Source organism: Scyliorhinus canicula, chromosome 9, assembly GCF_902713615.1.
Source record: "Scyliorhinus canicula chromosome 9, sScyCan1.1, whole genome shotgun sequence".
NCBI classification, from domain to species: domain Eukaryota; kingdom Metazoa; phylum Chordata; class Chondrichthyes; order Carcharhiniformes; family Scyliorhinidae; genus Scyliorhinus; species Scyliorhinus canicula.
In genome coordinates this window covers 47649721-47672729 of record NC_052154.1, presented here as the reverse complement: position 1 = coordinate 47672729, position 23009 = coordinate 47649721, and the positions used below count along the sequence as shown (strand labels likewise).

Here is a 23009-nt window from a genome sequence, read left to right as displayed (position 1 = left end):
CAGTGGTCTTTAGATGTCTTGGAGCTTGAAGTTGGTCCATCGATACTCTATTTTCATCGAAGATTCTGATCTTTCTACTTTTTTTGTTCAAATTTCTGTCCTACTCTTTCTCAAAAGCCTAATTTAACCTGGAACCATGTTATATTGCCTGACGTAATATATATATTACTCTCTTGAACCAGCCGAGTTGTTGAAATGAGCAGCAGTCTTCTTGTAAACATAAACTAATTTATTGAGTAATGTAAATAAATATTGTGAGTTATTTTACTTAATACAGTAGTCCCCCGTTATACCGCGCCCCGCAATACCGCGGTTCGTGATATACGGCGGGGGTGCTTATGGACCCCAACTTTTTTCACTCTTTTTGAAACAACACCTTTTTAAGCCGGTGAACTTGTTTGTCATTCCAATTAGCCGCGATGATTTGCCCGATTAGCCGCGATAAATAGCCGCGATGATTTGTAATTAAAGCGTATAAATACAAAATGCCTAAGCGCAAGTCTTACACGGTAAAGGAAAAGATAAATTTGATAGACCGTATTAGAAACGGCGAAACAAAGGCAAAATTATTCAGAGAGACTGGTGTGCCAGAGTCAACCCTCCGTGGGTGGGAGAAAGATGAGGACAGTTTGAGAACTTATGTTGAGGCAGTTTCTGAGAGTGAAGGGCTTGCCAGGAAAAAGGCAAGGACCGCTAGTGACATTAACTTGGAGAAGGCTGTGTTCGCCTGGTTTGTCCAGGAACAGTCTGGTGGCACCCCCCTATCTGGACCTATCATCAGGACTCAGGCTGAGAAGTTCCATCACCAGCTCCACCCAGAGGACACCAATTTCGTAGCCAGCAAGGGTTGGCTCCATCGGTTCCAGAAAAGACATGGGATATGTGCAGTTACCATCAGTGGTGAACAGAGATCCGCCGACTCAGCAGCAGCAGAAGCCTTTCCGGACATCCTCAAGGACTACATGGTGCAAGAGGAGCTGACCCCAGAGCAACTCTACAATGCAGATGAGTCAGGGCTCTACTGGAAGATGCTGCCTGACAAGACCCTAGCTGTCAAGGATGATGCCCACAAGACTCTGGGATTCAAGCAAGCCAAGAACAGGCTCACCATCCTGTTTGCCAGCAATGCCACAGGAACACACAAGCTGAACTCACAGACTTTTTCATGTGATTTAAATGATTTTTAAAAATATGCTTGTAAGTGCTATTTTATGTATTATTGTATATATTTTTGAGTGGTATTTTTTAATAAATTTAAAACTTGAAAGAACTTTGACGTTTTTTATTTAAAACGCCCTTCCATTCTTACATTGTAAGGCTATTACATCCACAATACCTGAAACTACCCTGATAGGTTCACTTGTAATTATTCTTTCCCGCAGCAGAACATTATCTGGCCATATGTTACTCTTTCAAAATTTTCGTAGGCTATCCGCGACTCGGATGTAATGCGGGTGGCTGTCTTGGACCCCAACACCCGCGGTATAACGGGGGACTACTGTACTCAATTAGTAAAATAACAAAACAATTGTAGAGATAACTAATTAAATTATACAATACAATGCTTTGATAACAAATGACTTCTCTCTCTAGCTTTACTATGTCTGTTCACTCTTCACTCCTGATACGTGCTCTCATCAGAAACAGCGGGAAAACCATTAATATGGGTTCTGATAGTGAGACCTCTCGTGTTCAATTGCCTGTATTAGCATGACATATATTGATCATGTATATTGATATACAGAGATCACTACACTCATGACACTAATAAAGATTATTAAACTGCTCCAAACTCTGGTTCTGCATCGATTTGTAGACCATGATTTCCTTATTACATCGGGCAGGATAGTGGCAGAAACAGGAAGAAAATGAGATTGCAACACCCTCCACAATGTCCCTGCCCAACTTTAATTTTACCGTCCCTATCCAGTCTCTAAATCGACTGCTGGGGTGGGGGGTTGGGGGAGGGGAATGTAAATTATGGTGAAGGTGTGAGGCTCAGTGGACCATCTTATTTTCTTGACTTCGATTGCTTTCGGATCCACTAGGATAGGAATGTTAATTTGGGGGAGAGGAAGAATGTCCCTAATAAACCCTTTTGAGAGGAGCAGACCCCATAGTAAAGTTATTTCCTTCAAAGAATCCCATCATAGAATCCTTACAGTGCAGAAGGAGGCTATTCGGCCCATCGGGTTGGCTTCGGCCCTCTGAAAGATTACTCCACCGAAGCTCACTCCCCGCTCTATCCCAATAGCCCCAGAACCTAACCTACAAATCTTTTATGGACAATAAGGGGCAATTTATCATGATCGCTCCACCTAACCTGTACATCTTTGGATTGTGGGAGGAAACCGGAGCACTTGGAGGAAACCACGCAGACATGAGGAGAATGTGAAAACTCCACACAGTCACCCAAGGCCGAAATCGAACGGGTTCCTTGACATGGTGAGGCAGCAGTGCTAAACACCACGCCACCCTTCTCAGTATGCTACATCTCTTACCATGTGTAGGTTCTCTTTGCTATTACACCCCCACATCTTGTGCCCCTATCAAAGTAATCTGCCCACGATAAGTCGGCACTGCGCGGACTGGTAGCACACTGGTTAGCACTGTTGCTTCATAGCGGTAAGGAGCCAGGTTAGATTCCCAGCTTGGGTCACTGTCTGTGCGTAATTTACACGTACTCCCCGTGTCTGCGTGGGTTTCCCCCTGGTGCTCCGGTTTCCTCCCACTATGTCCCAAAAAGATGTGCCTGTTAAGTGAATTGGACATTCTGAATACTCTCTCAGTGTACCCGAACAGGTGCCCGAGTGTGGCGACTAGGGGATTTTCACAGTAACTTCATTGCAGTGTTAATGTAAGCCTACTTATGACACAAATAACAATTATTATTATTATAAGTCCTGTTCACACATCAATGCTGATCTTCACTACATTCCCTATGCCTTAAACCTAAAATCCTTCCCAACTTTGTCACTCAATGGCCTGACTCCAGCGTATTTCTCTGAATGTCCTCCAAACTGATGTTCCTTCTTCCATGAACATTTCATTCCACTGTTACTGGCCTTTAGTGATGCTCTGCTGTTTGCTCCAACAGTAATGGTAAAGTGTCAGCCAGTGATGTTTAAAGGTCTACAACTCTCTTCCTAGCTTTCTACCTCTGCTCCCCTGCCTTTTAAAAGCCCTGGAAACTAACTCACCCCAAGTTTTTGTTTGTCCCTTTCAATGTCCTCTTTCTTGCCTGTTGTCCATTTCCTTCTCGCTCACTGTCACTTGCCTTTGGAGTGTTTTTTCACATTCAAGGAATTACATAGATACAGATTGCAACTATTATTCTTGTAGAAACCTAAAATAGACATGTCCCATTCGGCATCATATTGAGCACAAAAATGTCATGGTATTACTACCGCTTAACTACTACTTCTGTTTCTTATTTTGCAGGCAGTGCTAGTTCATGCCATACTCCTGTATGTTGAGAAAAAGTCAGAAAATCTTGTTTATGGTGTTGGTCTGTGCTTTGCCTTATTTACTACAGAGATGGGGAAAAGTATTTTCTACTCTGCCTCCTGGGCTATCAACTATCAGACTGCCATCCGACTAAAAGGTGCCATTTCTACATTGGCATTTGTTAAGATGGTTCATCTTAAAAGTTTAAACAGCATTTCCATTGGTGAGGTAGGCATTTATCTATAATGTAAGATTATTGTAGTTATCCTTTGTTGTTTTTCCTCATTGCTCATTCCATATTAAACTAGCTGGAGCAGATATGCCTTGACCCAACTTTATTCTGGCAGGCCTGTGGCTGTGTTTAAAGTTAACAAATACAATGTGATTTTATGTCAGGGAGGATTTTGATAGGCACCTCCCACATATCACAGTGTCTACACTTCACAGGTATTTCATTGGTGATGAACACTTTGGGATACTCTGGTGTCATGAAAGGTGCTATATAAATGGAAAGACTGATTTTATTTTTTAAAGAGAGGCAGGAGACAGATTCTGAGCAAATTCTGTTTGGCCTACCTCCCCAACATAAGTACTTTTGGATCCCAGGACTCTTCTCACTGCTTCCAGAATCAGGGAGCCTCAGGTAAAACCTTCTAGGCACATGTGCAGAAACCAGTGCAACCAGACTCCAAAAGCCTTCTTGTGCTTCCAAACACCACCACTTAATTTTCCCAGGTTCTAAGATGCCTTATCTCCTGGCAGATCCCCGGAAATACTACTTATTCCGAGGTCCACTTCAGCACTGGTCATCCCTCCTGTGCGGTCAACACTGAGATCTCAGCCAGACTGTAAGCACCCCCAAATGTCACGGAACAGATGTGATCTAATTCCAGCACTACCGGTCCTGCACATCTCTCTCCATTTTTACCCAATCATCCCATGACACTAACAGTCTCACATACTCCAGTCCAAGTAATAATAATAGACAACTGGACTTCTCCATAAAATACTTCAATATCTTACGTCCTATCGCTGCCAGACTGTACTATCATCACTCAGTAATTCCACATAACAGAATTAGCCTTCTGCTCAGAAATGCCCCAGGTCCAGTCTGCAGTGTGCCAGATACCAGAAACTTACTGGTCCACTGAAAACCTTTTTGTCAAATATTGCTCACAGATTTTGGTACTTTGCCTATTTTACACAACACAGGATACATGCAGTCCTGCTATATCCTGGTGCCCAACACACACTAATGCTGGACTCTAGAAATTCCACTGTGTTAAGGAATGGGTTAAGAGGCATTCCAATTAAATGTCTTGTTTATGTTAAGTATCCAATAGTTGACATTTATATGTAAAGAAGCTTCAGGTGGCCTTTGGGGCATGTGATCTGATGATAGAGTTTTTGTACAGAGTTGTGTTAAAGGGAAATACAGTTGTTTGTAAGAAGGAGCAGAACGTTTGACTCTTTATAACAACAGCAGCTAAACAGCTAACAGTGGTAGCAGAGGACGGTTGCTGTTCAAATGTGAAGGGTTGAAAGATACAACTTTTCCAGACCCAACCAACGAGTGAGTGAGAAAAATAAAGTACATATATAATGGCTGAACCTAGGATAAAGATGGCCGGATATGACTATCCATTATTTTCTGAAAGGGGACCGTACGACCAATGGAGAAGTGCAGTTGGCTCTTTCTCTACCTTATGAGAGTAAAATCTGAAGCAAAGTGTTTTCTGAGCTGGAATTGGAAGAGTTAGACTCAGAAGAAGCTCTGGAGACTCTATTACGTTATATGGATAAGATTTATGAAAAGGATGACTTGTTAAGTGTGTATGAAGCCTGATCAGATTTTGATAGATTCCGGAAAACAGAGGATATCTCTATTGAGGACTATAGAATGGAATTTGGCAGACTATATAAAAAGCTGCAGAAGCACAGCCTGGAATTTCCACAGTTTGTGTTGGTATTTAAATTACTGGACTGTGCTAGAGTGAGCAACATGGTTAGGCTCCTGGTTTTGACAGGAGTTAAGATTGCGGATCAGGATACCTGATTCGATCACATGACAGAGGCCTTAAAAAAGTTTCTGGGGAAACATTTGATTCCTATGGCTCTGATGACTCAAATTGGTCAGCCTGCAGTAAAGCAGACTGTGGAAGATACACTACTGACAGGGTGGCAAAATCGTACAGCTACGAACAGGTTGCAAGAGTGTGGAAGGAGATCGGAACCCAGAAATTCATGAGGATAGAAACCCATTTAGAACCTTTAATAGGAGGAGGGACATGGAGAATGGAAATAGGAAGGTGAACCCCAGAAATGCCCGGGGTATGATAAATTGATGTTTTCGGTGTGACTCTCAATACCATTTGCTTTTTATAATAGAATGTTTGAAGCTCCACATAAAACGGAAGAGTCGGAAGAGGAAAAAGATAGCGACCAGAAAGAAGGCATTGTCCTATTCACGAGCAGTTTTACTCTGGTTATGAGAGTTTTGGTTGCAGAATCCTTCAATTGTGTTGTATTGGATAATGGCTGCACATCTACTGTGTGTGGAATTGACTGGTTAAAATGTTACCTGGACTCGTTGAATGCTGAAAATCTTAACAAGGTTAAGGAATCTGAAAGTTCCACAAGTTTCAGGTTTGGGGATGATAATAGACTGAAGTCGCTGAAAAGAAAGCTGCAATGTTGCCAGAGTGAACCATTTCATTAGCACGGATGTTGTATCAAGTGAGACACTTTTGCTTCTGAGCAGACCGTCGATGAAGAAAGCACACATGAAACTGGGTATGGAACAGGATAAGGCAACAGTTTTTGGAAAGATGGTGGACGTACGAGTTACAGTCGGGACATTATTGTATTCCATTCCTGACAAATAATATTTCAAGTGCAGTTGTTAAGGATGTGTCAATGGCAGTTGGAAATGGCACTTTAGCTTCTAAAAAGATTGTTGTATTAAAACTGCATAGGGAATTTGTGCATCTGTCTCCTCGGAGGCTGAAAATTTTATTAAAGGATGCAGGGGTAAGGGATGAAGACTATACTAAGCTGAAAGAACAGGTTAGTGATCGCTGTGAAGTTTGTAGGAAGTACAGAAGGATGCCATCACGACTGCTAATAACCCTATCTTTGGCCAGGGATTTTAACAACAGTGTGGCCATGGACCTTCAGATCTGGGATAAAGCTAACAAAATATTAATTTTGCATTTTGTAGATTTAACAAACAGATTTAGTCAATCAACTATTGTACGAAGTAAAGAAAAGAGAGTAATCCTTGATCAAATCATGGAAAAATGGATCGGGTCAGGAATGGGCCCACCGGCAAAATTCCTTACGGACAATGGGGGAGAATTTGCTTATGATTAGTTTAGGGATATGTGTGAAAATGTGAATATCACAGTTATGAATACGGCTGTGGAAAGCCCATTTAGTAATAGTGTGTGTGAAAGAAACAATGCTGTAATAGATGACATGCTCTAGAAAATTTTGGCAGATAGACCAAACTGCAAGTTAAATTCAGTTTTATCATGGGCGGTACATGCAAAAAATTCATTGCAGATGGTTGGGGGCTATAGTCCCTATCAATTAGTGTTTGGTAGAAATCTATCATACCAAAAAAAAGTTATAATAAAAAATAAAAAAAAAATAAAACAAAGTAACTGATAAGGTATTATGCACCAGCACAACAGCTGCAACTCTGTACAATTGGCAATATTATTTACAAACATAAGTAGGCATCTGTTTGTGGGGGGGGGGGGGGGGGGTGGGTGCGGGAGACTGGGGAGCTGGATATACATTTGTGTGTCAGAGGAACAATTACAGAGTGCAATACACGAATGGATCTGGTGTTGTTGTTGTCACTTGCTTCTCCGGGACAGATTTCGCTGCCATTGTCGTCTTGCATTCACCTCCGCTTCAGCCGTTCGTCCCGTCTTTTACCTGGATTCTCCTTGCTCTCTGTTCATGTAGATGCCAAGTTCGTTATTTTTTCCCGTGCCCACCTTCCGGCACACCTCCTTGGTTCTCCTCTATTGTTCCCTCTTCACTCGTCCCTCCCCCTTCTGCCCACTTCCCCCCCCCCCCCCCCCACTCCTGTGGTTCGCCTTTCTTACCTCTTAGGTTTAGCTGTCCCTCGCCCCCCCTCTCCAGGTCTATCTCTCCCTCTCATGCCTTGGCTACTTTCCCCTGATTCTTGGCTATCTGGCTATTCTTCTGCTTGTTCGATGGCCACAAACAGATCCTGGAACAATTGGGTGAATGGCTCCCACGTTCTCTGGAAGCCATCGCCTGATCCTCGGATGGCAAATTTAATTTTCTCCATTTGGAGAGATTCTGAGAGGTCGGACAGCCAATCTGCAGCTTTAGGTGGTGCTGCTGACCGCCAGTGGAACAGGATTCTACGGCGGGTGATCAGGGAGGCAAAGGCAAGGGCGTCCGCCCTTCTCCCCAGGAATAGATCTGGCTGGTCTGATACCCCGAAGACCGCCACTTTCGGGCATGACTCCACCCTCATCCCACCACTTTGAACATTGCCTCGAAGAAGGCTGTCCAGTACTCCACAAGTCTGGGGCAAGACCAGAATATGTGAGCGTGGTTGGCCAGGCCTCCTTGGCACCATTCACATCTATCCTCCACCTCCGGGAAGAACCTACTCATATGGGTTCTTGTTACGTGGGCTCTATGTGCCACTTTTAGTTGCGTCAGGCTCAGACTTGTGCATGTGGAGGTGGAGTTGACCCTATGCAGTGCTTCGCTCCAGAGTCCCCACCCTACTTCAATCCCCAGTTCCTCCCCCCCATTTCTTTCTTGTTGCGTCCAGGACGGTGTCGGCACTTTCTATCAGTCGGTCATACATGTTGCTAGTTTCCTTTATCTAGTATGCTTGTGTCCAGTAACTCTTCCAGTAATGTTTGGCGTGGCTTTGGTGGGTACGTCCTTGCCTCCTTTCGTAGGAAGTTTTTAAGCTGCAGATACCTTAGCTCGTTCCCCCTGGCTGGCTGAAATTTCTCTGTCAGTTCGTCCAGTGTTGCGATCCTGCCATCAGTGTATAGGTCCCTGACTGTCAGTGTCCCTCCGTCCTGTCCCCACTTTTTGAAGGTGGCGTCAGTCAGCGCTGGTGTGAACCTATGGCTGTTGCAGATGGGAGCTTTGTCCGAAATTTTGGTCAGACCAAATTGCTGCCGTAGTTGGTTCCAGGACTGGAGGGTGGCTATTACCACCAGGCTGCTGGAGTATTTTCTAGGTGGGGATGGGAGTGCCGCCATAGCGAGGGCCCGAAGGGAGGTCCCCATGCAGGAGGCCTCTTCCGCGCGCACCCCCTCGGCTTCTAGCTCCTTGATCCATCCCCTTATTCGCTCGGCCATCGCCGCCCAGTGGTGGAATTGTAGGCTTGGGAGGGCTAGCCCCCTCCCGGATTTGTTTTTTGTAAGACCTTCTTTGGGACCCTCGCATTCTTCCCCCCCCCCCCCCCCCCCCCACATACGAATGCCATGATTAATTTGTCTAGTGCTTTGAAAAAGGCCTTGGGAATGTAGATCGGAATGGATCTAAGTAGGAAGAGGAACCTGGACAGTACGTTCATTTTGATCGTCTGGACTCTCTCCGTGAGAGTGGGAGTGTGTTCCATCTTTGCAGGTCCTTTTGTACTTCCTCCGTCAGACTGGTGAGGTTCCATTTGTGGATCCCTTTCTAGTCATGGGCTATTTGGATCCCCAGGTAGCAGAATTTGTGTCGGGCTTGTTTAAACGGCAGTCCCGTTAGTGCTGCCCCCCCCCCCCCCACTACTTGTGGGTGTACCGGGAAGATCTCACTTTTGCTCATGTTGAGTTTGTAGCCCGAGAAGGCGCCAAACTCTTTCAGGAGCGCGATGATTCTGTCCATGCTGCTTTGTGGGTCTGAAATGTAGAGGAGCAGGTCATCTGCATAGAGTGTGACTCTGTGCTCTCTGCCGCCCCTTCGGATCCCCCTCCAGTTTTTTGCTGCTCTGAGCGCAATTGCTCGTGGCTCCATTGCGAGAGAGAACAGCAGCGGGGCAGTGGGCATCCTTGTCGTTGCCCCTGTGCAGCTGGAAGTATCGGGAGTTGGTGTTGTTGGTCCATACACTCACCATGGGAGCATGTGTAGGAGTTTTACCCAGGAGGTGAACCCTGTTCCAAGCCCGAACCGCTCCAGTACCTCTGAGGTATTTCCATTCGCCCCTGTCGAAGGCCTTTTCTGCGTCTAGGGTGACGATCACCTCTGGTATTCTCTCCCCAGATGGGGTCATTATCACGTTCAGCAGGCGCCTGATGTTCGAGGTTAGCCTTGACAAACCTTTGACAAAGCCCGTCTGGTCCTCTGCGACCACCTCTGGTACGCAGTCTTCTAGCCTTTTGGCTAGGATTTTGGCCAGTATTTTGGCATCTGCGTTCAGCAGTGAGACGGGCCTGTATGACCCACATTCCGTTGGGTCTTTATCTTTCTTGGGTATCAGCGAGATTGAGGACTGTGCTAGCGTGGGTGGCAGTGTGCCCCTAGCTAGCAAGTCTGTGAACATCTCCCGCAGGTGCGGGGCCAGTGCTGTCGCAAAGTTTTTGTAGAACTCCGCCGGAAACCCATCTGGTCCCGGCGCTTTCCCCATCTGCATGGAGATAATGCTGTCCATGATCTCTCCCAGTGCTAGTGGCGCTTCCAGGCCCCGTTTTCTGCCCTCCCCCACGACTGGTATGTCCAGTCCATCAAGAAACCATTTCATCCCAGACTCCCCCATTGGGGGCTCTGAGGCCCTTGGTAGAAGGCCTTGATGGTTTTGTTGATCTTTTCTGGTTCTGTTTCTAATGTGCCTCTGGTATCCCTGATTTGTGCCATTTCTCCGTTGGCTACCTGCTTTCTCAGCTGATGTGACAACAGGCGGCTGTCTTTGTCTCCGTGTTCGTCTAGGGTCCCACGTGCCTGGCGGAGTTGGTGCACTGCTTTCCTGGTGGAGAGCAGGTAGAAGTTCCTTTGTAGCTCTTTCCTCTCCGCCAGGAGCTCTATGGTCGGGGCCTCGGAGTACTTACAGTTTACCTCCTGTATGGAGTCGACCAGCTGCTGCCTAGCCACCCTTTCCTCCCTATTGCTTCGCACTTTGAAAGGAGGGAGAGACCTCCCTGTTGTGGTTGTTCTCCGTGTACTCTACTATGGCCTGCCATATCTTTTCATTGAAGGCGTTGTCAGCTAGTAGGTCAATGTCCAACATCCATGAGGGGCATAGGGCCCTGCCCGTCTCCAGCCTCACATCCATGTAGTGTGGAGCGTGGTCGGATATCACAATTGCGGAGTATTCGACCTTGTCTATCCCCGGAAGCACCGTTTTCCCCACCACAAAGAAGTCAATTCTGGTGTATACATTGTGTACTGGGGAGAAGAAGGAGAACTTCTTCTCCCCTGGGTGGGCGAATCTCCAGGGGTCCACCGCTCCCATCTGTTCCATAAAATGACCGAGTTCCCTTCCTGTGCTTGAGGTTTCCCCCATCTTGGGGTTTAATCTGTCAGTCGTTGGGTCCTGTACATAGTTGAAGTCCTCCCCCATGATTATTCGGTACGTCACTATGTCAGGGATTTCTGTCATGGTTTTTTTGTTGGAGCTCGTGTCGTCCCAGTTGGGTGCGTACGCGTTAACTAGTACTACCGGTGTCCCATCCAGGGTCCCGCTAACCATGACATACTGTCCCTTGGGTCCGTAACCATCTTTGTCGCCCTAAACATTGTCTTCTTGCTGATCAATATTGCCACCCCCCTGGCCGTCGTCCGATAGCAGGAATGGTAGGTTTGTCCCATCCAGCCCTTTCTTACCTGCAGTCGGTCTTGCTCTCTCAGGTGGGTCTCTTGGAGGAAGACTATGTCGGCTTTCATATTTCTTGGGTGGGTGAGGACTCTGGATCTTTTCATTGGGCCGTTGAGTCCCCTTACGTCCCAGGTGACTATCCTGGTGGGGGAGCTTCTGTCCCCTTGCTCCTGTGGGATTAACCATACTTACCTGGTTGACGCGCCCCTGCCCTCCGGGGTTTCCCTTTGTTAGGGGGCCGTCCAGGATGGCCGCTGTCACTGCTCTCTCCATGCGGTCGGGCCTCTGCGCTCCGGGGTTTCCCTTCGTCCAGGGGGCACCCGACATGGCTGCCCACTGTGCGTCCAATTTGCGGATAGTTCCCTGCACTCTGGGATCTCCTTTCGCCCAGAGACCAGACTGGGTGGATGTTTGCAGCGATTTCTTGTTCCAAGCTCTTGGTTGTGGTACTTTGTAGCCCGATTGCTAATCTCTTTCTAGCCTTGTATGTCCCTCCTTCCCTGTGCCCCACCCCCTTTTTTTCCCTGTCCTGTATACCCCTCTTTAGTCCCACTTTCCCCTGTTCCTATCCCTGTTTGCTCTTCCGCCTCTGAGTGGTCACCAGCACCCCCTGCCTGGCGTCTTCCCCCTGTTGGGGGCTCGCTGCGGCCCTGCTTTGTTGCATGTCCCCGGCGCTAGCTTTCCTGCTAGTGTGGTGGCCCCCCTCTCGGCGGTTACTGTCTCACTTCTCCCTTGCCCAGCCTCTGCAGTTTTCTGCCCGCTCTTCCCCCATCCTACCCTGCACTCCTCTCGCTTGCTCTCCCTTCTCTGCTACTCTCGTTCCCTCGTGCTGGGGCCTGGTCTCCCACGTGAAGTGGTCCCTCGGGCAGTGGTTTGCTTTATGTTCAGGTTGCGCACGCCGTGGCGGGGATGGGGGCGGATGCTGGCGCATCCTCACCCCCCACCCCCCATTGGCATGTTGTTGCCCCTTGCCAGGGACCCATTATTTCTACCCTAGCTGTTGGTTTCCCAGCCCGTGTTCCTCGACAAACTTGTTTGCTTCGGTGGGGGCTGTGAAGAAGTCCTCTCTTTCTTCGTATGTGACCCAGAGTTTCGCTGGGTACAGCATACCAAAACGCACATCGTTCTCGTGAAGAGCTGCTTTCGCTCTATTGAATTCGGCCCGTCTCCTGGCTAGGCTTGCCCTAATGTCCTCGTAAACTCTAATGAGGTGTCCTTCCCATTTTCAGGTCCTGTTGTGCCTGACCCAGCGCAGGATGGGTACCGGTGCAGTTTAGCTATAAACTGCCCTCAGGTGGTCCCCTGCCGTGGGCTTTGGGCGCAGCGACCGGTGTGCTTTGTCCATTTCTGGTGGGTTGGGGAAAGCTTTCCTCCCCGCTAAGTTGCCCAGCATCTCGGCCACGTATGCCGTGGGTTTCTACCCTCGATCCCCTCTGGTAGGCCCACTATCCTGACATTTTGCCTTCTCGAGCGGTTTTCCTGATCGTCCACTCAGCCCTTCAGGCTCCCCTGCGTTGTGCCCAGTCTCGTCACCTCCTTCTCCAGGGCCGTGATCCGGTCGCTCATGTCAGTCACGGCTTTTTCCAGCTGCTTAATGGTCGCCTCTTGGGCTTCCAGATTCTACTCTTGGGCTTTCAGTTTCTCCTCTGCTCTGCCCAGGGCGAGCTGCACCTCCGCCAGAGCCTTGGTTGCGAGGAGGGAGGGCGAGGGCAGGGGGGGGGGGGGGGGGAGTGCTTGCTGCTGGCTCAGTCACTGCTCGGTCCTCGCTTTGGGCCGGGCCGCCGCTCGTCTTACCCCGCCTTCTGCTGCCGTGCGTGGGGGGGGGGGGGGAGATCACGTCACTCCTGAGCACCCAGGTCTCTCACTTTAATTCGCTTTGGAGTCCTCTTTCTTCTTTGTCCCCACTCTCTTGTTGCAGGGGCACAAACGGATAAATTTGCGCACTTGGGTGCAAGTTCTCGGCGAGGAGTGGGACGCAACTTTGTTCCCCCCCCAGGAGTTCCTCCACCCACGACTGCTCTCTTCCCCTGCCGGAAGCCGACTCCCGGGAAGGGTCTACAATTAGCTCTGTCTTTGCTGAGCACTTAAATGCATTACATAGCAATAGAAAAGCTTTTTTAGAAGCAGAAGTCTCTGAAAGAATTCACATAGCTTTGAGGCATAATGTACGGCCATCAAATACCGTTTTTCAGCAAGGAGACATAGTATACTGTACGAGACACAATTTTAATGAATGGAAATGCCCAGGGAAGATCATAGGCATAGATGGCAAAACAATTATTTTGCAACATAACAATCAAACTGTTAGGGTACTTTCATCAAGGATAATGGGTACAGATTACAAATTTTCAAATTTAGACAGAGCAAACAGACATGACAAGGAACCAGAGTCATCTGGTACGCACGTGTTACAGAACTATGAGGAACAGCTAACTGATATTGTAGTAATCCACGGGAGGCAGGGGTTCCATCACCACACCAATCGTTTACAATAACGATATTACAGGAGCAGCTACAAACTGCTGCTAGCAGTCCAGTCAACTTAAGAGTGGCTCACAAAGCCTACATAGGTGATTATATGGGCCCCCTCAATGAGCTATCATTGAGGGAGCTCATACTCCAATTGGCCAACCAATAAAGCCAATTGGAGTTCATTACACCCCTCCCCCACAAGGTCCGAGGAATTCCTGCCAGCTGGCATTCCTCTGAGCATCTTCCTGCTCCTCATGTCTGGGTCTGTCACCTCTATGTCGTCCGCCGGGTCGTTCTCCGAAGTGGGAGGAGTGTACCTTATAGGTGCCCGTCTTTTCCTTGCCGACCTCCTTGGAAGTTGTTCTTCCTCCTCCTCGGGGAGAGGTGTCGCGGCAGCCTCGTCGAGTGTGTCCATCTCCGACTCTGATGACTGGATGACGGGGTCTGGAGAAATTGCTCGGGGCTGGGGTGTGGGTATCCTTTCCGTCTGGGCTATCCGAGCTTGAGGCGGTCCTGCTTCGCCTGCCTCCAGGTGTGGTTCCGCTGCCCTTATTTGGTCTAGGTGTTTCTTCAGCACCTTACCTCCTATTGAAACCTCATAGGATATGTGCCCTGTTTGGGACTCTACCGTGCCTTTGACCCACATTGGTCCATTCCCATAATTCTTGACCCAAACCGGTGCCCCCACCTGGAAATATCTCTGCTGCCGACTATTATCATGCCCCCTGCGTCGGGCCTCCTGTTGTTTCTCCACTTTCCCCGTTAAATTTGGGAAAAGGAGACTCAGCCTCGTTCGCAGCCACCTTCCCATTAAGAGTTCAGCTGCCGGTATGCCCGTTGTGGAATGCGGTGTGGTCCTGTAATCAAACAGCCAGCGGGAGAGCTTTGTGTCTATTGACGCTGCCGGCTGCTTCTTGAGTCCCGCTTTAAGTGTCTGGACCGCTCTCTCTGCCAGGCCGTTGGTCGCTGGATGGTAAGGGGCCGTTTTGATGAGACGGACTCTCGTTTTCCTTCAGGAATTTTCCAAATTCCCCACTTGTGAATGCCGTTCCCTTGTCCGACACTAATACCTCCGGAAGTCCATGTGTTGCAAACGAGGCCCTGAGATTTTCAATTGTCGATGCTGTGCTTGCCGTGTTTACCCGGTGGACGTCCAACCATTTGGAGTGGGCGTCCACTATAACCAAAAACATTGAGCCCATTAAAGGGCCGGCGTGGTCAATATGCAGGCAGTTACACGTTCTGCCTGGCCATTCCCACGGGTGCAATGGCGCCGCTGGTGCCACTCTTTGCCCCTGTTGGCACTCCTGGCACCGACGTACCAACGCTGCTATGTCTGTGTCCAAACCTGGCCACCAAACGTAGCTTACAGCTAGCATCTTCATTTTAGACACCCCTGGGTGTCCGTGATGTAACTCAGTTAAGATTGCCTCACGGCCCTGAGCTGGGACGATTACCCGGGCTCCCCATAATAGGATACCGTCTTCTATGGTTATTTGGTCCCTTCTGCTCCAGTATGGGTGCATCTGAGGCTCCACTGATCTTTCCAGTTCCCCTGTTAGCAGTAAATGCTTCACCTTGGCTAAAACTGGGTCTTTTTGCGTCCACAACCGAATATGTTGTGCGTCTACTGGTAGGGTGTCCAAAAAATTTAGAGTCATTACTGTCTCCTCTACTTTTGGTATTTGCGGCGGAGTGTCCGGGAGGGGAAGTCTGCTCAAAGCATCTGCATGTGCTACTCGCGTTCCCGGTCTGTGCTCCAGAACGTATCTATATGCCGCCAGTAGCAACGCCCAGCGTTGGATTCTAGCTGATGCAATCGGGGGTATTGACTTGTCTTCTTTTAATAACCCTAATAACGGCTTATGGTCCGTCACTATGGTGAATTTCCGCCCGTAAAGATACTGGTGAAATTTTTTTACTGCGAATATCACCGCCAGTCCTTCCTTCTCGATTTGGGCGTACTTCCTCTCAGCCATCGCCAAAGTCCTCGAAGCATAGGCTATTGGCCGTTCTTCCCCATTCCTTCCTCTATGGGCTAAGACGGCTCCTACCCCGTAGGGCGATGCATCACAAGTGACCACCAACTCCTTCCTTGGGTCTTAATGCTCTAGGACATTTTCGGATGACAGCTGTTCCTTAATGTCCCTAAATGCTCGGTTTTGGCGGGTGGACCATTTCCATTCTTGCCCCTTTTTTAGTAGCTGGTGGAGGGGTTCTAGGATGGACGCCCTATTTTCAATAAATTTTCCATAATAGGTTACCAACCCTAGAAATGATCGTAACTCCTGGACCGTGGTGGGAGCTGGGGCTTCTTTTATTGCCCTTACGCTGTCTTCTAATGGGTATAAGCCTGACTTGTCTACTTTATATCCCAGGTACGTCACTGTGGGGCCAGAAAAACACATTTTTCCCTTTTTAGCCGAACGCCTGCCTTTGCGAAACGCCTGAGCACTTCCTCCGGGTTCCTTAAGTGTTCCCTGTTTGTCCTATCCGTGATTAAGACATCGTCTAAATAAATCGCCACCTGCAGTAGTCCTTGCAGAATATTTTCCATCGCACGCTGGAATATAGCACAGGCTGATGACACCCCAAAAGGTCGCCTAGTATAACGAAAAAGGCCCTTCAGGGTGTTGATCGTAGCGAACTTCTGGGAACCCTTGGCCAGTTTTAACTGCAGGTAGGCATGGCTCATGTCTAGTTTCGTGAACAAAATCCCACCTGCCAATTTGGCATATAGGTCGTCTATTTTCGGGATTGGGTATTTGTCCAGCAGTGCGTATTTGTTTACTGTCTGTTTGAAATCTCCACAGAGACGTATCGAGCCGTCTGGCTTCAAAATTGGTACCACCGGCGCTGCTCATTCCAAGAACTGTACTGGTCTGATAATGCTGTCATGCCGTAACCTTTCTATTTCGTCATCTACTTTCTTCCTTAATGCAAAAGGTACCGGCCTGGCCTTACAAAATTTCGGAAGGGCTTCTGGGTCCACGTGCAAAGTTGCTTTGGCACCTATGATTTCCCCCAAACCTTCCTGGAAGACCTCCGGGTATTTTTGGAGTACTCCACTCAACTGCCCACTTCCACTCTGGAAAATTTTCATCCAATCTAATTTCAGGTCTTTCAGCCAGTTCCGTCCAATTAAGCTCGGTCCGGAGTCCTCTACTATCGTCAACGGTAATCTGAGCAATTGTTTCTCATATTCCACAGGTACATGAGTCGTGCCTAGAACTTCCAGGGGTTCCCCCGTGTAGGTTTTAAGTTTTGTCGATGTTTTTGTTAGGGTTAGTGGCTTGAGTCCATCTTTGATTTTTCTAAATGCTGCCACTCCCATTACTGATACGGCCGCACCCGTGTCTATTTCCATTATTGTCGGCCGCCCGTTCACCCGTGGGGTAATCCTAATGGGTTCTGCTTTCTTCGTTGTAATATTATATAATTGTTCCCCTTCGAAGGAGGATGGGGCGTCTAGGTTGTGTACTTCCCTGCGTCCCCACCTGCTATTCCTCTTTTGCCACCTCCTTCTAGGGTTTCTGTCATTGTTACCCCACTCTGTCTGGTGCCAGAAATGGTCCTTGTCTGTTGGGGGAGCCTCAGCCGGTACTTCCCTCTGTCTCCAGTTAGTCCTGGCAGACTTGGGGGCAGTTCTGGGGTTTTCCTTTTTCCCTCTATTCCTCAGGTTTTTCCTGAGAGCGGCTATCTGGTAGCAGAACCCGTTGTGGTAGTCCCTCGCACAGGTATCTACCTCCATTGGCGTACCCTGTAGTTCCTGCGCCCCACTTGCTGCCTTTTCTAGGGACAGTGCGAGCTGTAACGCCTGCCTGCAGTCTAGTTCCGTTTCCGCCAACAGGCGTTTCTGTATTGTGAGGTTGTTTATACCACACACTAACCGGTCCCGAAGCATTTCATTTAGTGTCGGGCCAAACTCACATTTTTCTGCCAGCCTTCTCAGGCGGGTCAAGAAATTTGTGACTGACTCCCTGTCTTCCCGCTTCGCTGTGTAGAATCTGTACCTACGCAAAATGAAGGGTGGTTTTGGGTCATAGTGCTCTTTCACCAATTCCGTTACTTCTTGGAAAGTTTTCATGTCCGGCGCATCGGGATAAGTCAGACTACGTATAATGGCGAAAGTGGAGGGTCCGCACGCCGACAGCAAGATATGCCTTCTCCTTTCGTCCGTCAGTATATCATTTGCCCGGAAGAAGTAACACGTTCTCTCCACATACTGGGACCAGTCCTCAATAGCCGGGTCGAATGCCTCTAACCTCCCAAAAACGGCATTTTTAAAATGGCAAGGCTTACCCTCTGAGTGCGGCAGCTGGTCTCCGCAAAATTCGTAGTTTACCTCATCGCCACTGTAGTAATCCACGGGAGGCAGGAGTTCCGTCACCACACCAATATTTATTTACAATAACGATATTACAGGAGCAGCTACAAACAGTGCTGCTAGCAGTCCAGTCAACTTAAGACTGGCTCACAAAGCCTACACAGGTGATTATATGGGCCCCCTCAATGAGCTATCATTGAGGGAGCTCATACTCCAATTGTCCAACCAATAAAGCCAATTGGAGTTCATTACAAATATAGACAGGGTTTCTGTCTGTGCGGAGTCTGCACATCCTCCCCGTGTGTGCGTGGGTTTCCTCCGGGTGCTCCAGTTTCCTCCCACAGTCCAAAGATGTGCAGGTTAGGTGGATTGGCCATGATAAATTGCCCTTAGTGTCCAAAATTGCCCTTAGTGTTGAGTGGGGTTATGGGGATAGGGTGGAGGTGTTGACCTTGGGTAGGGTGCTCTTTACAAGAGCTGGTGCAGATCGATGGGCCGAATGGTCTCCTTCTGCACTGCACTGTAAATTCTAAATTCTAAGAACTTCTGATGAATTAGAACAGGCCATTTTCCTGAAAGGACAACTGCCAAAAGTTGGTACAAAAGTAACATACTTGCCTGAAGGGTCTCATCAATAGAAGAATGCAACTCCAATTAGTAGAGCAAGGAAGGCCACTGGAAAGTATAAACATTGGATGAATGTGCAGCATTCAGGGGAGGGTGTCAAGACAATGGATTGGGAACATGACGTTCAAAAATGGAGGGCAGAGAAACGCAGTGCCAGTTCAGATAGTACATCGGATATTGAACAGGTTTGCAGGAAAAGGTTGAGAACTATTGAAAATACATCCCACAGCAGAAGGGAAAGATCAAGCAATAGCAGGGCAGCACGAGATACCAGGCGGGATAGAGGACATAGTTTATCAAGGTCTTGGAACATGGGTAGAGGACATAGTTTATCAAGGTCTTGGAACATGGGTAAGACTCTAAATACTACTAGGATTAGAAGCCCACATGCACGTGAGATTTTGGTGGCTTCCAATAAATTAAATGAAAAAGTTATAAAAGATGGCAAACAGCAAGAACTGTATAGTTGGAGTGAATTTGGGGTATACACGGAATTACCGGATCGGGGACAAAGAGCTCTATCCCACAGATGGATTTGCACGGAAAAGGTTCTTCTGGATGGAATTTATAAGGCTTGTGAGCCTGGGGATATTTGAAGAAAACTTAGAAGATCAGGATTTAAGGGTAGATTCCCCTACAGCAGGAAAGGTTATTTTAAAGATCTTCTTGACTCTATTAGACACAAAGGCATGGGAATTCAAATTGATAGATATAAAAGCTGCCTTTTTGCAGGTGCAATAGCTTCAGAGAGACATTTTTCTCTGTCCTCCTAAAGAGGTAGCTAACACAGAAGGGGTACTCTGGAAGTTGAAAAAATATGGATTAAATGATGCATCTAGAGTCAGGTATTTTTCGGTAAGGTCAGTTTTATTAAAGTTAGGCTGTTGCCAGTTGAAAGCAGATCCGACAATATTTTGCTGGCACTACAAAGGAAATCTTTCTGGCATCTTTATAAAGCATGTCGATGATTTTTTGTGGGGTGGGACGAGTGATTTTGATGCTATTGTAATCTCTGGTTTGAGGAAAGGATTCAGGGTTGGAAGTCAGGATTCCGGTGCATTTAGATATATTGGTCTGGAAATCGGACAGACTAAGTTAGGGGCAACTTTACGTCAGCAATCTTATTTGGAGAGCATCAGCCCAATAGCAATTAGTCGTGGTCGGGTTTCATAACAAGACACAATGATTTCAAAGATGGAAAAAGAGCAACTGCGAAGTTTAATTGGGCAACTGAATTGGTTAGGTAGACAGACTAGACCAGATGTTAGTTTTGATGTCTTAGAGGTGAGTTCAAAAATGAATGATCACAAAGTGGAAGACTTCAAATAAAGCGTTGGTCAAACTAAAAATGTAGGAGTGTGTTTTGTGGTTCCCGGCTTTTGGTGACCTTAGGCAAATGAAACACACAGGGGCGGGATTCTTCAACCCCCCGCCAGGTCGAGAATGCACGGCGGTCCGGCGCGAATCCCGCCCCGATGCCGGCTGCCGTATTCTCCGGCGCCATTTTTGGGGGGTGTGGCCGGGTTCATGCCACGCCGGTAGGGGGCCATTGGCAGCGGCCCACCGGCAATTCTCCGGGCCCCGATGGGCCGAGTGCCCATCCGTTTTTGGCCAGTCCCGTCAGCATGGGTTACGCATCGTCCCACATGGCAGAACCCGGCAGGTAAGTCAGCTGTGGTGGTCCTCTGTGCGGGGGGGGGGGGGGAGGGCAGGGGATCAGACTCTGGGGCGGGGCCCGCGGTGGCCTGGCCGTCATCGGGGCCCACCGATCTGCAGGTGGGCCTCTGCCGTGGGGGCTCTTCTTCCTTCCGCGCTGGCCCCTGTATGGCTCCACCATGGCTGGCGCGGAGAAGAGAACCCTCCACGCATGTGCCAATACACGTCAGCAGTTCTGCGCATGCGCAAAATCACGCCGGCCCTTTGGCGCATGCGCAAACTTGCGCTGTCCCTTCGGCGCCGGCTTGAGATGCGCCAACCTCTCCAAGAAAGTGGAGGTAAGTGGAGAATTCCTCACTTTTGGGGTCCGTTGATTGCGGAGTGGTTCGCACCGGTTTTCACGCTGGCGTCGGGTCATTTCAGCGTAAAGCGAAGAATCCCGCTGATAGTTTACAGTGATGCATCCTATGAAAATTTATGTGATGGGGTTTCAAGTGCAGGAGGTTTTATAATTTTACTTTTGGGGAACAATGGTAAATGTTGCCCTCTTGTGTGGGAAGCAAAGAAAATAAGAAGAGTGGTTAAAAACACTTTGGCCGCTGAGACATTGTGCCTTGTAGAGGCGGTGGATATGGCCTTCTATATATCCCAGATATTGATGAGGGGGTTTGGGGAACACACCCTTTGAGTGTCACATTGACAGTAAATCCCTGTGAGAAAATGTGCACTCTACAAAAAGTGTGAATGAGAAAGGGTTAAGGATCGACATTGCAAGCCTGAAGCAGATGTTGGACAGAGGGGAGAGAGCAAAAATTTAATGGGTCGACAGCAACGATCAATTATTTTACAAAAAGAGGGGCTAGTTCACAGAAAGTTTTGGATATTGTTAATGAAGGGCGCCTTTTTCTGTGAGTTTGTTTTTTTTTCTTCCAAAACTGAAACAAAGAAAGAAGGGGGAAAATTGCATGTGTTTTTGAGTTTCTTGTAACTTTGTTTTCACCAAATTATTTATTTTCTCCAAGGAAGGGGAGACTTAAGTAATGGGTTAAGAGGCATTCCAATTAAATGTCTCATTTATATTAAGTATCCAATAATTGACACTGATATTTAAAGAAGCTTCAGGTGGCCTTTGGGGCATGTGATGTGATTGGATAGAGTTTTTGTACAGAGTTGAGTTGAAGGAAAATTAAGGTGTTTGTGAGAAGGAGCAGAACTTTTGACTCTTTATACAACAGCAGCTAAACGGCTAACACACAGTAACTTCAACCACATATTTCAGGCCAAAGTGCAGCTGCAGGTGTAATGTAGGAATGACAGTGGTTAATTTGTGGACAGCAGTATTGGAAGGAGTGACCGTTGCACAGTGCTGGTGGAGACAAAGTCCCGTCTTCACGCAGAGCATTATCCTCAGTGTGTTGTGTGGCAATATCACCATGCTAAATGGAATAGATTTTGAACAGATCCAACAACTCCAATAGGGCAGCAGGCGTTGTGGACCATGAGCACAATCAGCCACAATGTGTAAACTCATGGCCCGGCATATCCCCCACTCTCCCATTACCAGAGGATCAAGTGACAGCATTAATCCTAGTTCAATATAAAGTGCAGGACAGCATCCCAGGAGCAGCACCAAGCATACACAACCTAAAAATGAGCTGCCAACCTGAAGAAGTTACAATATAGGACTAATTGCACACAAACAATGGTCGCATGATGATCCCACAATTATGGATCGGGTATAAACTCTGAAGTCTTGGCACATCCAGTTGTGAATGGTGGTGGACATTTGAACAGCTCACTGGAAGAGGCGAAGATTTCACAAATATTTCATCCTCAATGATGGAGGAGCTCGGCTACTCATGTGGTTAGTGCTGGAGCATATCAATGCAAAAGACCAGGCTGAAGAATTTGCAATCATCTTCAGTCAGAAGTGCCAAGTAGATGATCCATTTCAGCCTCTTCCTGAGATCCCAGAATGAAATATGTCAGTCTTCAGTCAATATCAAAAAATAGCTGAAAGCGCTGGATACTGCAACGGCTATGGGCCTTGAAAACATTCCAGCAATAGTACTGAAGACTTGTGCTCCAGATCTAACCACATCAGTAGCCAAGCTCTTCCATTACATTTACAACACTGGCACCTACCCTGAAATATGGAAAATTGCTCAGATACATCCTGTCCACAGAAAGCAGCACAAATCTAACCTAGCTAATTACTGCCCAATCAGCCTACTCTTAATCAACAGCAAAGTGTTGGAAGCAGTTGGCGACACTGCTGTCAAGCAGCACAGATTCAGCAATAAGCTGACACCGATGCTCAGTTTGGGTTCTGCCAGAGCCAGTCAGCTTCTGACCTCCTTATAGCCTTGATTCAAACATGGAGAAAAGAGATGAACTCAAGAGATTATAATAATTGCCCTTGACATCATGGCCGCATTTGACTTGAGTATGGCATCAAGGAGCCCAAAGAAACCTCAAGTCAATGGGTATCAGGGAGACAAGTCTCCACGGGTTGGAGGCACACCTCACACAAAGGAAGATGGTTGTGGTTGCTGAAGGTCAATCATCTCAGCCCCAGGGCTTCGCTGCAGGAGTTCCTCAGCGTCCTCCGCCCAACCATTTTCAGCTGCTTCATCAATGATCTTCCCTCATTCATAAGGTCAGACGCGG

At 47.8% G+C, this 23009-nt stretch overlaps 1 protein-coding gene across 1 annotated transcript in view; it reads left to right on the top strand.

Annotated features, from left to right (window-relative positions):
* LOC119971294 (multidrug resistance-associated protein 9-like) overlaps positions 1-23009 on the top strand; it is a 331741-nt gene that overhangs the window by 6837 nt on the left and 301895 nt on the right. Inside the window, exon 5 of the mRNA XM_038806659.1 lies at positions 3442-3675. Coding sequence (XP_038662587.1) covers positions 3442-3675 — 234 coding nt within the window. The remainder of the gene's footprint in view (positions 1-3441; positions 3676-23009) is intronic.